The 16808-nt window shown below is 38.8% G+C and overlaps 1 protein-coding gene across 2 annotated transcripts; it reads left to right on the forward strand.

The window, feature by feature from the left end:
- The first annotated feature begins 112 nt into the window (after positions 1–112).
- Positions 113–16418, forward strand: CMC2 (C-X9-C motif containing 2). Of its 2 annotated transcripts, XM_045989268.1 has the most exons (5): positions 113–267; positions 5558–5595; positions 7238–7350; positions 11798–11869; positions 15662–16418. In XM_045989268.1, exons 3-5 carry the CDS (start codon positions 7270–7272, stop codon positions 15746–15748), a joined length of 240 nt encoding a protein of 79 aa, XP_045845224.1. In that variant the 5' UTR covers positions 113–267; positions 5558–5595; positions 7238–7269; the 3' UTR covers positions 15749–16418. The 2 variants fall into 2 exon arrangements, with proteins under 2 accessions (XP_045845224.1, XP_045845223.1); XM_045989267.1 differs by lacking the exon at positions 5558–5595.
- Positions 16419–16808: the final 390 nt, after the last annotated feature.

Genomic DNA, 16808 nt, shown 5'->3' on the forward strand with positions numbered 1-16808 from the left:
GTTTTTAGGCCCCACCGGGCCTCCGGACACTCGCTCTCCCTCCCCGACAGCCCCCGGAAATGGGCCCGTCCAGGCCGGGTGGCGCATGCGCCTCAGAGGCCAGGAGCGGCAGGGGCTGGTCAAGCCGTGCGAGGTCAGCTGTGGAGGGCGTGAGAGCCTTCGCCACCCTTAGGTGGCTCAGCTCCGGCGTCCTGACTGCCGCCTCTTGAATGGGGGGTCTTCGCTGGTGACTGTCGCTTCAGCCCTCCTGTTGTGGCCGCGAGTCCGGTGAGTCTCGGCAGTCCGGGCCGTTCCGAGGAACGCTCTCTTCCCGGCCGCGGTGTCTGGGGAGGCCGCGGGACACGCACCTGCCCCTCCTCCCATCCCCTGCTCACGCGCGCCCCGCCGTCTCCCCCCCCCCCCCCCCCCGCCCCACTCTCCTTCCGCCGCTCTGCGAGGTGGGGACCTGGAAGGTCCGGCCGCTGGTCTTCAGGGTGGTGGTGGCTCTCAGCTCGCCGGCAGTCCACCGCGCCGGGGGCTGGAGGTCTGTCGGGGGCTCTCAGCCCTCAGGCACTTGCTGAGGACGCGCGGGTAGTTCAGAGCATGCTTGGCCCAGGCCTTTCACTCTGCTGCAGTCTGTCCCGCCACTCGCGAGCCTAGTGATCCCGGGCGGGCTCCTCCCCTCCTTGAGCCTCGGCTTCCACGCTGGTAAAATGGTCGCAACCCACGGCATCGATGTTGAGAAGGGAAGCCCTTCCCAGCGTTTGGTACGGCGAGCGCTCAGGGAACTGTAGGATTATTATTGTTATCAGCTGGGAGTTTAGCATTTGTTTGTAGACGGTGGGGGCCTTGTTACGGCACATCTCAGCTGCCAAGTTGCCCCCAGTACGTCTTGCGAAGTGGGAATCCAGTGAGATCCTCATCAGTACACTTTTGAAGGAAAGGGGACATTCACATCCCTTTCACTGGGTTTAAAAATCACCGTGCTTGTAGGTTCACAGTAGGTGCTGGTAAATCCGAGTTCTGGAAACCTAAAATCTTAAGTGCATAAAGGAAGTTGGCACTGGCAAACTTGTGTTGTGATGCCCCTTGTAACTCCTTTCCATACATACAGGCTTCTGCACCTGCTTAGTTTATTTCAAATGAGCCTTATTTTCGTCTTTTTTTTTTTTTTAAACTATGTTGGGGTGTGAACCAATTCTCAGATCTATAATAATCCTAAATTCAAGATTTGGCAAACATAAATTGGGCATTTACCCTGTGTATTTACAAGAAGATTCCTTCACTAGCCTGTGTGTTCTTTGGGCTATATGGATTGATTGTATATGGCCTAGTCTGTATTTGGGAGCACTAATCACTCAAGAGCATGTGTTTAGATTTGGTCACTTTGCACCTGCAAATAAAAAGGGAAGGTAGATAGCATACCCTGCTATGTCTGCTGCCTCTTCTGAATATGGTGCGTAGTTTGACATAGTTGCAGAAATACTAATTTAACTAATTCCAGTGCTTTCTGAGAAGTAGACTTTAAAAAAGATAGGTTTTACAAAGCATTAAGCATTCAGTGTTAAGTTCACAGTTTTTCCTAGAGAACAGCTTCTTCAGACTGCACAAGAGACTTTTCTGGACTTGTTTTTTTGTCTGTTTTAAAATGCCATCAGAAATTGCAGTGTAGTGTAAAATTCTTTCTGGTGCAGACACCAAACAGCAGAATCTTTTGAAAGAAAACCCAAGTGGCATTAAAATAAGGGGTTTCCTCCTTGTGACTAAAGATGTACTGAAGTGTTGTTACCAGAATGCTTGCTTGCTTTTTCTCTACCAGAGTTAATGAAGACATTACTCTTGGTTTATTTTCTAAAATTGTGCCACCTGGTGGTTGAAATCTGTCTATCATGAAATACTCATTAGGAAAATTTTAGCTCAGTGTTGGTAGAATAAGGTGAAGGAGTGATTAAATAAGCCTATAATTTTTATGTCTTTAGTGAGAGTACCATACTGCTTTTGTTCTCCCAGATTACCCCCAAATAAAAGTAAATAAATAAAAGTAAATAAATTCCTTTGCAGAGACCTGTCACCCAGTTATAGAACGATCAGCTTGTCCCAGCTGAACATTTTAGAGTTTCAGTGGCTCTTTTGGTATAAACGTGTGCACACCTCATTCAGGCAATGGGTGGAGTTGAGGTGACCAGGGAGGTATTGCAACTGTGACAAGTTACCCTTCTGCCAAAGGGAAGGTGGGTCTGAAGTTTTGTGTTTAAATGATAACATTTTGAACGGAATTTATCCTTTTTTCTTAATACAAACACCCATGCATGAGGTCTTAGCACAAATGAATGTTCCCTTCACCTTTGTTCAGCAGTGGGCCTGGTGTTAAATTATTTTGTTACTACCCTTTTGGAATTGTTCCGGATATTTTTAGTGGTGACAAGTTTTTATCCATTGACTGAATTTTATTTTTGGAAATAGATTAAAATCATTTAGTTATGAACTTAGGCTTGAGAAGAAACTTAAGAATGCAATACAAGAATACGCTGTGGCATCCATAATTGATGTAGCCAGTCTCCTTGGGGTACATGAAGACAGATAACCGAGAACTTCACATAGCAGCCTGTTTCATTGTTGGACGGCTCCAGGAAGAGGACACCTACCTTTGTTAACATCCACCCTTTGGTTTCCGGTCCTGTCCTGGCAAGTGCCTTGGAAACACTACTGTTAATTCAGTTCAGGCTTTCCCATCATGTGACAGAGTATTTCAGATATACAAATAATACTTTACAGATGTCACACTCACTGCTCACTATTTCAGATTCTCCCACATATGTTATCTTAAACCTCAGACCACCCAGAGATACAGGTCAAGAGCTAATTCCAATTTACGGAAGAAGAGACTTAGTCTCAGATTAAGTTACCAAAGTGTTATAACTTATGGCCCGATAAGTCCACAACTTTTTTTTTTTTTTAAAGATTTTATTTATTTGACAGAGAGAGATCACAAGCAGATAGAGAGGCAGGCAGAGAGAGAGAGAGGGAAGCAGGGAGAGAGCCCGATGCGGGACTCGATCCCAGGACCCCGAGATCATGACCTGAGCCGAAGGCAGAGGCTTAACCCACTGAGCCACTCAGGTGCCCCAAGTCCACAACTTTTGATTGCAAATCCATTGTTTGTCTTGCTGAACCAGGTTGTTTATCTGTCTCCTCTGATGTGCACTTCCCTAAATTGGCAAATATTCCCAGTTTCATTAATGGCTTCCTGTTTAAACCTAGAATCAAAGCCATCTTAATCCTGAACACTCTCTCCAGATATTTACCTTGTCAGTATTTGGGACTGGACCGATCAGGACAAACACAGTACTGTTCTTTTTCTTGAGGGAGACAGACAGGGTAATATTACATTGACTTCTTCGGAAGATAGGCCTAGAATTATTGTCTATTGAACTTGTAACCAACCAGAGAGTCTTTGGGAAATCGTTTTTACTCTCTGTATTTACTTCTTACACAAACTGCTGGGAAGGCACGCCTTTCCTATTTTGAACATGGGAATTATCTGTTCTGGTGAGATTGCATTGGGTAGTAACTCTACCACTTACTATGTGACCTGGGGCTTAGTTTTACTATGAAAATGTGAGTAATGCATATTTGAACTACAAAAAGGCAATTTCTTATGGTTTCACTGAATTTTTAAAGGTACCCTCTTGCTACAGTTATGGAAGGATTTTAAGACTTGTGCCTAGTGTGTGGTAAATGTTCAACAAATTATTTTCAACACTAATAATGTAGATACATTCTTATGGCTTTGAAGGAATCTTAAAAGTAAGAATATGGAATATACATTTTGTTTTCTTCAGTTCGTAAGTTACTTCGAGTTATAATAATGCTGATTAGAATAGGCTTTTAAAGATGACTGCTGGAAGACACCAGCACTCACGTCAGTGTGTTCTAAGAGCAGTGCCATCTTTGTAGATTAACACCCGAGAGTCCGGGAGTACACCTGTGTGTGCACCAATGGTTATAAGAAACCAGAGGACATTGGGTGCTGGGAGGGAGTGTGGGTACAGGGTGAATCGAGGGAAAGAAGAAAAGCATAAATCACTAAAAAGATAGGGTGAAGGAAAGAAGGGAGGGAATGACTGGTAAAGCAAGGAATTTGTTAGGTAAGGAATTTGGCCAGTGTTTAGAACTGTAAGTTAAGTAGTAGCTTAGCTTTTTACCAAGAAGACTAGGAAAAGGAAACCATATGAAACCCATTTTCTTCTTGGATGTAGTTATGTTGGATAAGTACGTAGAAGGGAAGACGTCTTATTGGTGCCTTGGCTGGTTCTACAGTGACATAAACTTTTGTAAAAGAGGGAGGAAAAATATGCATCGTGAATACGTATGCATTTATACTTGTAGACCGTGTGCAGTATTTATCCCACCAGCCAAGTGTCTTCTAGAGTATTTAATTTACCAATTAACGAGGTCATTTCAGTACATTGTGAGCTCGTTTCCAAACTGTAAAAGTGTACATTTGAGGGTTGGTTGATAGAAATATGCAAAAATTTTTTGTCAAACATATTTACAAAATATAAAGACATTTTCTAGGTGGCTAAGCCAGTATACAGAAAAAAGGGAGGCAGAAATCAGATAACCAGATAACTAATAGGTGTAAATGTGATATGTTGGTATAATATTAAATGGTTTTAATTGCTAGACCATATGAGATCTTGTTTTTCTGAGGCAAAAAGATTATGTCATTAAAAAGATTTTGTAGTCATTGGCAGGCAAACCAAACTTGAACTTGACTGCATTTCCAGTTTCCATTTCAAACACTTAGCTGGCCCCAATGGCCCTGTGTGTGATCTTCAGCTGTGGTATGCTGCGTGTGCATGTGTGTGCACGTGCGTCCTTGAGTAGGTGTACTCAGCTGGAAGTCACTCAGTGGAATAGTGATCTACTGATACTTTTATAAATTGAGTTCTGCAATAATAAGAATACTGTAATTCTCTGCAATTAATTTGTTTAGATATTTTTAGGATTTTACTTGTGAGCAGAAGGTAGATCGGCCGTTTGAATTTCTTGAACTTTCTGGTATTAGCTCTATTAAGGTACAATTTACGTATCATAAAATTCACCCATTGTATGTGAGTTCAGTGATTTTAGTGAACTGCAATTGTGCAACAATAACCACAATCCTATTCTAAATCATTTTTATCACGTAGAAATATTACTTTGTGCCCAATGGCAAATAATCCTCACTCTCACTTTCAGGCCCAGGGAACCCATCAGCTTTTTTTTCTCTACAATTTTGCCTTTTCTGGACATTGCACATAAATGGAATCATATAGTCTTTTGAATCTGGCCTCTTTCATTTAGTGCTTTTTCATTGGGTGCTTTTGAGGTTCCTCCATGTTGGTGCCTATATCAGTGCATTCCTTTTCCTCTCCAAGGAGTATTCCATTGTCTAGATATACCATATTTGTGTGTCCAATTACCAGGTTATTGGATATTTGGATTGTTTCCAGTATTGTTTATAATGAATAATGCTGTGAATATTTACATACATGTCTTTGTGTGCCTATGTGTTCTCATTTCTTTTGGGTAGATTCTTAAGAGTGCAGTTTCTGTGGTCCGAGTCGTTTGGTAAGTTTGTGTTTAACTCCTTGAAGACACTGCCAAATTGCTTTCCTAAGTGTGTACTATTTTATGTTTCCACTAGCAATGCAATGAGGCCTGTTTTCTCTGCATCTTAACTAATGCTTGTTATTGTCTGACTTGTTGATTATAGCTTTTCCGGCAGATGTGTAGTTACCATCTCATTGTGGTTTTAGTTTGCCTTTCCCTGTGACTAATGGTGTTCAGCATTTTTCTCATGTGCTTAATTAACCATTCCTGTATCATCTTCTATGACGTATTTATTCAAATCTTTTGGCTGTTTTTTTGCGTCCATTTTAAATGTTGGGTTGTTTGTAAGCACTCTTTTATATATTTTAGATAACAAATCCTTTTTCATATATGATTTGCAAATATTTTCTCCTAGTCTGTAACTTGTAGTTTATTTTTTAGAGCAGTTTTAGGTTCACAGCAAAACTGAACAGAAAGTACAGAGATCCCACTTGCCCCCGGCCCTACACATGTGCAGCCTTCCCCACTGTCAGCATCCCCCACCAGAATCATGTTTTTACAATTGATGAACCTGCACTGACATGTCATTATCACCCAAAGTGTGGCTTGTCTTTTTTTCTTTTTTTAAAATTTATATACGTTATGAAATGCTCACTACAATAAATCTATTACAATATTACTGATTACATTCCCTATGCTGTGTTTTTCATCCCTGTGTCTTTTCATTTTCTTAATGGTATATTTTGAAGTGAGAAAGTTTTTTTAAGTTTGATAAGATTGTAACAATTTTTTTCTTTTATGAATTTGCTTTTGACCTGTCTAAAGTACTCTTTGCCCAACTAAGTTCATTATTTTCTCTTAGGTTTTCTTTCTTGAAACTTGTAGAAGATTAAAAGAATTAATTTTTTTTTTTTGTAATGTTTTCCAAGTTAAAAAAAAGTAGGTTAAAGGAAGGAATAGGTAAATAGTACTACATAACTGTGGAAGACACTTCAAAATAATGTTTTTCCTTTGACGCTGGCTGCTGATTTTCTACTTTGTAATAAATTTAATTTCTGGAATTCAGCTTCTTCCTTTCATTGTAATAATTGCATTTTATGGCTATCTCTGCTAAACTGAAAAACTTTTTTTCCCATTTGCTTTTTGTTTCTCTTCATTGTCTAGTTGGATTTTTCTCAGCCAGATGTTAGGAATAAGAAAGCAGTCCATATGAATTGACATTAACGTGAGATTGGCTAATGAGGCTGTAGCCCTCTCCCTCAGGAATATGCATTTTGAAAGGATTAATGAACCAATTCTCTTATTTTATAGAATTTCATCTGAACAAAAGGAGTTGTAGTTAGTTTCAGGTATGTGGGGAAAATAATTGAGATCAGACTTGTTAATATAGGCTAGCTGTTTCTACCGGAGCACTTATTTCCAGGATTGGGTCTCTTGAGAACTTCTGCTTTTTTCTGAACTTGCAGGTTCTCCAAACAACACCTGATGGCTTGCTGAATCTGTGAAATTGTTGGATAAGGAAGCTGAGGCTCAGGTTTAATAATTTGCCAGAGGTCAACATTGTTTTCTGATTAAGCTCACGGCACGTTTTTACTGAAATAGTTTTAGGTCGCATTAACAAATACAGTCACACATATTCAAGACACTCTTGTATCCACAGGTTGCTCTGCTGTGCTCCGTCACCTCCTAAAGATGCATCCTGACTTATCTCCACACTTGCACACTGAAGAATGCAACGTCTTGATTAACTTACTTAAGGAATGTCACAAAAATGTAAGAGTTCAGAAAAATGACCATAAAGCAAAAATGAAACTTAAGTACAACACACTGATATAAAATGTTATCTCCACTAATGGAAAGGAATGGTAATACAGTAGATCTTAGTTTACCAAAGATTAGTACCTGATGCTTGTGATTTTCAAGGCACCATCTCCTTTCATGATTAGTAAAAATTAAGCATGGTGCTTCATTAGGGAACTTCTGAAATAATATATAATAGTTAGAATCCATGTTCTTACCATAAAAAATGGTGTTGTTGTTGTTGTTGTTTTTGTATTACAGGGCACTAGAACAGTTATGTTAAATTCTGACTCTTCTGATCATAATGGAATTATTTTAAGATTTTTTAAAGATTTTCCTTGATGTCTGCTATTCTGTGTTTAAAGGAGATTGAAACATTTTTTATAATAGATGTTAGCTAGATTTAAATTATGATTGGCCTAATTTGGCAGATTTGCTCACTTTTTAGTGGAATGGGAGTAAAAGTCTGTGGTTTAAACCAAAAATAGAAAGGAAGCCCATTTTTGGAAATCATTAAATTAAGCTGATATTTTTACAGATGTTAATTATTTAGCTTTTTTCATATACTTGATATGTGAGACGGTTATAAGGAGAATGTCTGTTTTTCTTTAACTTTTCATGTGTTATTTCCTCATGATATTCATAAACTGTAGATATATCAAATTATAATAATACGTATCATTTAAATGAGTGAAATTTGAAGACGAATGGTAAGGTAATGAGTAATATCTATGACCTTTGAAGTTAGATATTTTTGTTGGTCCAAAGAATGTTGTTGTTTGACCATATACTTTAGGCAGATTCTTTTCAGCATAATCTAGATCAAGAATTGATACTGTCTTTTTAACATTAATCATTACATCGGTGTGCAGTAGTGTCTCATTTGGTTTTAGATTTATTTCCCTGATGGCTAGTTTTTGAGCATCTTGTCATGCGCTTATTGGCCATTCATATAAAGTCTTCTGCCCATATTTTTTTATTTAAATCTTATCTATTTATTATTTTTTCTCTTTTGCCCATGTTTTAAAATTGAGTTGTTTGCTTTATTATTTAATTTTAAGAAAAAAATTTTTTTTTCATTTGACATGCAAGTCCTTTGATGAGTGTATTGTGAATATGTTCTCCTAGTCGGTGGCATCCTCTTTCATTTTCTTAAGGTTGTGTTTCAAAGAGCAGTTTCTAAGTTTGATGAGGTCTAATAACCAGGTTTTTTTTCTCTTATGGTTTGTGGGTTTGTGGGAGGTTTTTTTGTTTTTGTTTTGTTTTTGTTTTTGCCCTTTAAAGATCTTTGTATGTTTCCTGGTCATGGAGATTTCCTCCTGGAAGTTGTAGAGTTTTAACTTTTACATCTAGGGCTGTGATTCATTTCAGGTTAATTTTTGTGTATCGTGTGAGGTGTGAGCCAGTATTTCTTTCCCTATGGATATTGTTGTTCCAGCACCATTGCTTGCAGAGACCATCCTTTCCGTACTGAATTATCGTGCTGTCTTAGTCAAAAATCAATTGACCATATGTGGCTGGGTCTATTTCTGGGCTCTGTAGTCTCTTCTACTGATTTATGTGTCTGTTCTTAACACCAGTTAATTCCGGTGTTATCTTACTGGGGCCACCCTGGTCCCCTGACTGTTTTGTCCTCTTCTCTGTCCCCTTTCACTTGACTAGAGTGATGTTCAAATGTAAGCTGAATCGTTGTTTCCCTCTAATGGCTCCCTTTGCCTGCAAGTTATCAAATCTGAATTTCTTATTTTGTGTTGTTTCAGGGCCTTCATGGACTTGTGCCCTACTTACCCCGTGGGCCTTACCGCCCTCCGTCACCTCTTCTGCTTGCTCCTGTGTGCAGTTGTGTGGCAACACACTTCCCTCCTCTAAGCCTTTGTGCTTGCTTTCTCCTTGCTGGTCTCAGAGCCCTTCCCTCTGTCTCATGTCTGTGTGCTAGACCAGGTTTCCTCATCCTTCAGGTTTGCTTCAGCATCACTTGTTACTTCTTCTTCCTTTTCTCCTTTCCTGGCCTGCATTCTCTCAGTGTAGTCTCTCTGTACTCCAGTAACCCCACATGTCACATGGTTCCTACTTTAAGATAGTTTTCACACTTTTTGGTCTCATGACTCCTTTATGCTTTATTAAAGACCCCAAATAACTTTCGTGTATGTGGGCTATAGGTACTAATATTCACTGAATTAGAAATTAAAACTGAGGAATTAATAATATAAGTTTATATAAAAATATAATAATAAATCGAATACATGTTAATGTAATCAGTTTTCATAAAAAATCTTATTTTCCAAAACAGAGTGAAAAGAATGGCATTAGTTTTACATTTTTGCAGTTCTCTCACACCTGGCTTAATAGAATATAGCCAGATCCTCCTATCTGCCTTATGTTCAGTCTTTGGTGGTATCGCCATTTGTGCAGCCTCTGGAAAATTCCACAGTAGCCTTGTGAGAGAATGAAAATGAACAAAACAAATACGATCTTTGATTATCAGGATAATAGTTTTTATCGTGTACATGCCTGGAAAGGTCTTGGGAACTCGTGGGTGTCCTTGGACCACACTTGGAAAACTACTGCCTTATAACAATCACTTTGTTAGCGGCCTCTTCCCTCTGACCATGTACTGAGAGTCGGGCCCAGGTGAACTTCCTCCTTGCTATATCCCTGCTGCTTGGGACATTGTCTTCAAGAAATCAGTTGATTGATTCGTTTATTCAATCAACTGCTCAGTTAGTTTGGTTCTCTAGACACAGACATCGCACACTAGAGGCTTATGCCATGTGTGTACAAGAGAAATGTAGACCCCAGGCATTTCATAAACCAATTCTAATGGAGCCCTTTGGGTTTGTTTTTCATGTAAGGTCCCAAGAGTATAATTCTTCTTTGGGTTTAAATGTTGGGAAAGAAAAAAAAGAGCTTCTGTCTTGGATTTAAAAATAAGATGTCTGTTTATGGATGATATGAGTCAATGTAAACCAAACTATGAAATACTGCCTTACATTCTGAAAGTCTAATCCTTTCTGTTCTGCTTCACCAGAAGGTGTGTGTGAAAATGCACGGTTCCTGTTCATTTGTTGCCAAGGAAATAGTTTAGGAGAAATACATAGGAAATAGTTATTCTGAAAAGGTCCTTGGGGGATCAGTAGGAGATCTTAGTTTACCTTAAATGCTTGCCAGAAAAAAATGACCCGTTTTTCCACTGTGGACCAGAAAAGGACATTTACAGTGGCAGGGAAAGAAAGGATTAGCATGAGGCACAGCTTATTAATTATGTGTTGTCTGGTTTCCATGAAAACCTTAATTAGAAAGAAAAGGAAAAGGTGCTTATTATTACAAGTTCAGCACTTGTGGCTTGTCATTATAGGACATCACCATGCTGTCTTACCCATTCCTTAAAAATCGTGATATGCAAACACACTAATTATAGCCCGACTAAAATTCGTGTTCTTGACTCATTCTTCATCTTAATCTGCTTCAGAGCATTCATACTTTTTGCTGTGATAATTGTCATAGGCCTTGAAATCACTAGGAGATTTTTATGTTTCTTGGCAAAAAAAGCAGATTTTTTTTTAAATTTTTTTTTTAAGATTTTATTTATTTATTTGACAGTGAGAGATCACAAGTAGACAGAGAGGCAGGCAGAGAGAGAGAGAGGGAAGCAGGCTCGCTGCTGAGCAGAAAGCCCAATGCGGGACTCGATCCCAGGACCCTGAGATCATGACCTGAGCCGAAGGCAGCGGCTTAACCCACTGAGCCACCCAGGCGCCCCAAACAAAGCAGATTTTGAACTTTAAATCTAGGTTTTCTTATATTTTGGATTAGTGGCTTACTTACATGGCCCATATAGGCCATTTAGTAATCGTGTTATGTGTTTCTGATATATTTTGATGACATTTTGGATGGAGGCAAATGAGAAAATTAGTGTTTGCCCCGAGCATTTATCGGGTAATTCTTCAAAGGCACAGAATGTTTGCTAGTGAAGAAGTCACTGGTCATGTTAATATGGCCAGCCCACACTTTGACATCGCTTCCTGTGATAGATGATGGTTGTGCTGTGATTTTCACCTGCCCTTAAAGAAAAGGGTATTAGAAAACAGAATTGTTTATATTCTGTCGTTGTGAGGTTTGGGCAGGTTAATAGACTTCCATCTTATCAAGGAAAGGTCTTTTTAGTTTTCATTTCTATTTATAGAACATTTATCCCTTTTTTTAAGAAGGCCAGGATAAGTCCGTTTATTTGTATGTTTTATAGCTGTGATTTAACTCTTTGCTTATTAACAGAGTGGTGACACATTAAATCCATTTCTGTAAATAAAGTATTTATTTCCAAAATATTCCATTTATTTTTGGAATAAGTATTTAAATTCTATGTGCCAGAGACCTTAGTATATTATGGGATGAAATATTTTTCCCCTCTTCTTCCTTTTAGCACAGCATACTGAAATTTTTTGGTCATTGCAATGATCTCGATCGGGAGATGAGAAAATGCTTGAAGAATGAGGTAAGAAGAGTGTTAGAGGATGAAAGTGGTTGAACAGTAGAATAGAACCTTTCTGAGCAATATTTAGAATACTCCCATTACTAATTTTTATTCCAAATTTTAGTATAACAGAGAGAATTGACACTTTATATGTATGTCCTCTCATAAAACCAAGTGGAGAAATGAAAAACATTACTTTTTTTTTTCCATGCACATAAATGAAAACAGTTTCCTTATTATAATTATTCTAACTCCTTTGGATGAATTGTAAGGGCTAGGAAACTGAGTTTGTATAGTAGAAAGACTTTGGTAAATCAGCTCTTAGCTATAGCAGGTAACTAACACTTTCTTGGCCTCCGTTTCCTCATAGAATATGGTGGGACCTGGACTTGGGCTCCTTACTCTTCTAAAATTATGAATTTCTTCATAACCATGGCATGTACGAGCCATGCAGATCTAGTTTGACTTGGTTGGAAAGACTCATTTCCTAGACCCAGTTTTAGGCCATGACTTCGACCTGGGCATATAGCAGAGTGCTTTTGAAAAGAAATTTAACTCCATTTCTGTTCTGTTCATCAGTTGTTTTGTCTCAGACCTTTAAAAATGTATACTAAAAACCGGCCTTCCTGTTTCCTTTCCTTTTCTGTATTTTTGAATTTTTTTCCTATTAGCCTTATATTGAAAGGTATTAGTTATAATATTTGAAGCTGTGCAGCAGTTATCTATCTTCAACTTTTGTATTTTTAAATCAAGCTTTTTTTTCTCTCCATTCCCAGAATCCCTTTCCAGTGTCTTCACCGTTTGAAGAACTTTTTGTAATTTTCTTTGCACAAATGTGTACATACAAAAGTGTGGTTTTTTTTAAAGATTTTATTTATTTATTTATTTGACTGAGATCACAAGCAGGCAGAGAGAGAGAGAGAGAAGCAGGCTCCATGCTGAGCAGAGAGCCCGATGTGGGATTCGATCCCAGGACTCTGGGATCATGACCTGAGCCGAAGGCAGAGGCTTTAACCCACTGAGCCATCCAGGCACCCCATATGGAAGTGTTTTAAGTTGATTTTTAAAGAGTTTTTCTTCATATTTACATGTAAAGCTAGTTTGTATGAAAACTGAACCTAGGGCTTTGTTCCCCTTTTAACAGAGGATGAGAAAATGTTTATTCCTCACGTGCTTTCAGTTGTGTTAGATTGTTTTTTTCCTAAGTTTAGATTTTTTTTTTCTTACAGTTTGCTAATTTTTGCCATTGGTTTGGTGATTAGATCTTTATTCAGAATTTTCTTCCCACGTGGTCCTGAGCTGTTAGCAACTGTTTGGTAGAATGCTGTATATCTTTTTCTTACTTTGAATTTGTTTTCATATAAATTTTGGATTTTCTCCTTGACGTGTTTTCTAAGTCCTCAGTGTGTTTTTTTTTTTTTTCAATATTTTATTTATTTATTTGACAGAGAGAGATCACAAGTAGATAGAGAGGCAGGTAGAGAGAGAGAGAGGGAAGCAGGCTCCCTGCTGAGCAGAGAGCCCGATGCGGGACTCGATCCCAGGACCCTGAGATCATGACCCGAGCCGAAGGCAGTGGCCCAACCCACTGAGCCACCCAGGCGCCCCCTCAGTGTGGTTTTTATGTCACTTTATTACCTGATTTATAGATGTTTTTGTCTGTTCTTTCCTCCTCTGGTCCTCTGAACCTGTGCTCACGTATTTCCTCTCTGCCTTTGATGCTTCTTTCTAGTTGACCATTTCCTGCCTCTCACTCGCTCCTCTAATAGAGCATCCCCTTCACGTGCCATTTGAGTACTTCATTCCTTGGTGCTTTCAACTAGAAAAAGGGTCTGGCCAGTTCCCTTATTAGCCTCTCTTTGCTGCTGTGTTGCTGCTTTTGTTCTTTCTATGGAAATAATCACTAATCCTATTTCGTCCCTCTTAATTTTCGATTCAGTTTGGTTTGGTTTTGTTGTTCAGTGAAGTTTTGTGAATAACAACATATTCATCCTTTTTTTTTCTTCTTTTATTCAAAGGCCATCTGGACTCCCTTTGAGAATATTTTAACATACATTTTAACAGAGATTATATTTTAATTTGCTCTTTAACTTATTTTTTTTGTCTGCCTCTAACGTATCATCTTCTGAATATTTACTCTTAAGACCCTCCTCCCAGTCTGATTCCTGGAGGCAGCCTGGTATATGTGATTCAAGATCGATACCAAATATTTTTCTCAGAGTAGGTATACCATTACGTTCTAGAACAGTGCCTTTAAAAAAAATGGTTTTTAAAATGATGAATGCCCTTTCTCCCAACAATTTTAAGAGAAAAATTAATGCATGACAGATAAAAGGAATGATTTTGGTTAAAGGGACTTGGTATTTCATCTGCAATTTGAAGTGGCCCTTTGATGAAGAAGAAAAAAAAAAGTTTGAAAACTATCATTCCAGAGGCTGTTAGAACTCTTCAGTCAAAACTTTAGATCTAGAAATCTTAGAGATGATCTAGCTTAGCTCCTCTTATTTGAGGTTACAAGACCCGAAGATGCAGTAAACACGAACCCTCCCAGCATTGCCTTAGGTGTCCGGGCAGGGGACCCAGTCAAGTTCCTGCTCAGCTCTCTGTCACTGATTTTCATTTCTGTGGGCTTTTCCCGTATATCTGGCTCCTAAAAGATTTTGATGTCTAGTTCACATATACTTAGTTTTTTCAACTTGAATTTACTTTTATTTTTTTCCTTTTTCCATAGCAGGGACCCTATGGAAAAAGGAAAAAAAAGTGATTCCTTCATTCACCTTTAAAATATGTCTGTCGATGTATATAAGTCTGTACATATATCCATACAAAAGCACTTATATTCATGTTTCTCTGCTTTAAACAAGTGCTTTTTCTAAGTGCCAGGCTGTGTATTTCCTGTTACCTAAAACCTTCTGGCCAGATCCAAATACAAGGCTGAAAACCTCCAAGGTGAAAACTGCACTTAGAGTCAACTGACTACAGAAATGTAGGATTTGGAGAGAATCCTGTCTGATGGCTATTCATAATGAAAAAATCCTGGGAAGTTCAGCCAAATATAGATTTCCATGTAAACTAATAGGATAATGTGGTTGCCAAGAGCCAATTACTCTTGATAATATTTATAGAAATAAAATGTGTAGGTCATAAGAACTAGTAGGTCCTCTGCAGTCCACATCTGTCAGACTGCATGGAGCACTGTGTTTGATTCTGGTTGTGATCGTTTTTATAAGAGATATTGATATTAAAGCACCTTATAAACGGTATGTGGTAGCTATTTGAAGGCAGAAGCCATGTTCTTTGGTCCTCTGTAGAAACCAGCGATGCTTGGCCTAGAAACAGAGGTAGTTGGGTTTTCTGTAATCAGATATTTGCATGAAGAAATGGAGGGCAGTAGGAGAATTTACAGGGAAACATTTACTGGTTCAACATTAAAAAAAACCTTGGAACAAGTAGAAGTGTCCAACAAACAGGCTACCTCAGGTAGGGAGCTGCTCATAACTAGAAGAGTTCAAGTAGAGATTAGATGACTTCGATAGATTGTGAGTTCCTGCAGAACAGGGATAAAACTCACTCATCTTAAATATTTACTGAATTCATATTTTGGGAGAAAATTAATTCAGTAAATATTTGTACACCTGTTAGGATGTAGGTGCTATACTGTGTTTGCAGTTTCAGATTCAGTGAAATAAAAGACAAATGAGAATTTTATCAGCAAAAACTATTTTGCAAATATTTAAAAATATTTAACTCAGCTGATACTAATGGTAATATAATCTGCTGTCTCTTTTCTCCCCCCTTCCTTTTATTTTCCAGTACATGGAAAAGAGGACCAAGAGCAGGGAGCATGGCAATGCGATGAGAAAAAGACTTTTTAATCCCGCAGAGGAATCTGAAAAATAAATTAGAGGCATACCTCGTTTTATTGTGCTTCGTTTTATTGAGCTTCGCAGATAATGCATTTTTTCAAATTGAAGGTTTGTGGCAACCCTGCGTCGAGCAAGTCTATTGGCGCGTTTTCCAACAGCATTTGTCATCTCGTGTCTCTGTATCACATTTTGGTAATTCTCATAGTGTTTCAAACTTTATAATTACTATCATATTTCTTACGGTGATCTTGATGTTGCTATTGTAATCGTTTTGGAGTGCCACAAGCGTGCCCATATAAGACCGTGAACTTAATCAGTGTTGTATGTATTCTGACTGCTTACCAACCAGCCGTCCCCTCATCTCTCCCTGTCCTTGGGTATCCCTCTCCCCTGAGACTCAACATATTGAAATTAGGCCAGTTAGTAATCCTATGATGATGGTCTTCTCAGTGTTCAAGTAAAGGGAAGAGTCTGCCATCTCTCACTCTCAGTTTAAAGCTCGACGTGATTAAGCTCGGTGAGAAAGGCACGTTGAAAGCTGAGATAGGCTGGAGCCAGGCCTCTTGCACCAGTCAGCGAAGTTGTGAATGCAAAGGGAAAGTTCTTGAAGGAAATTACAAGTGCTACTCCGGTGAACACACAAAAACCTTAAGAAAGCAAAACAGCCTTGTTTCAGTGCTCTGGACAGAAGATTAAACATCCCCTTAAGCCAAAGCTTAATCCAGAGCGAAGTCCTAACTCTTCAGTTCTGTGAGGGTTAACAGGTGAGGAAGCTGCAGAAGAAAATTTGAAGATACTGGTTTGTGAGATTTAAAGGACAGAAGCCATCCCTGGGACCTACAAGTGCATGGTGAAGCAGCAAGGGTTGGTGTAGAAGCTGGTGCTCGCTTCGGCAGCACATATACTAAAATTGGTGTAGAAGCTGCAGCAACGTTGTGGCAAGACCCTCCACCAGCAAAGGATTATGACTTGCTGAAAGCTCAGATGACACGTTAGCACTTTTTAGCAATAAAGTATTTTTTAAGTAAGGCATATATGTTGTTCTTTAGACATAATGCTACTGTACATGTAATAAACTACAATATTATATAAAC

Source organism: Meles meles, chromosome 19 (genome assembly GCF_922984935.1).
Source record: "Meles meles chromosome 19, mMelMel3.1 paternal haplotype, whole genome shotgun sequence".
NCBI classification, from domain to species: domain Eukaryota; kingdom Metazoa; phylum Chordata; class Mammalia; order Carnivora; family Mustelidae; genus Meles; species Meles meles.

Coding starts and splice junctions, on each gene's coding strand:
- CMC2 (XM_045989268.1), top strand. CDS start 7,270: ATGCATCCTGACTTATCTCCACACTTGCACACTGAAGAATGCAACGTC. Junction 7,351..11,797: donor TTAAGGAATGTCACAAAAAT/GTAAGAGTTCAG, acceptor TCTTCCTTTTAG/CACAGCATACTGAAATTTTT. Junction 11,870..15,661: donor GAAAATGCTTGAAGAATGAG/GTAAGAAGAGTG, acceptor TTTATTTTCCAG/TACATGGAAAAGAGGACCAA.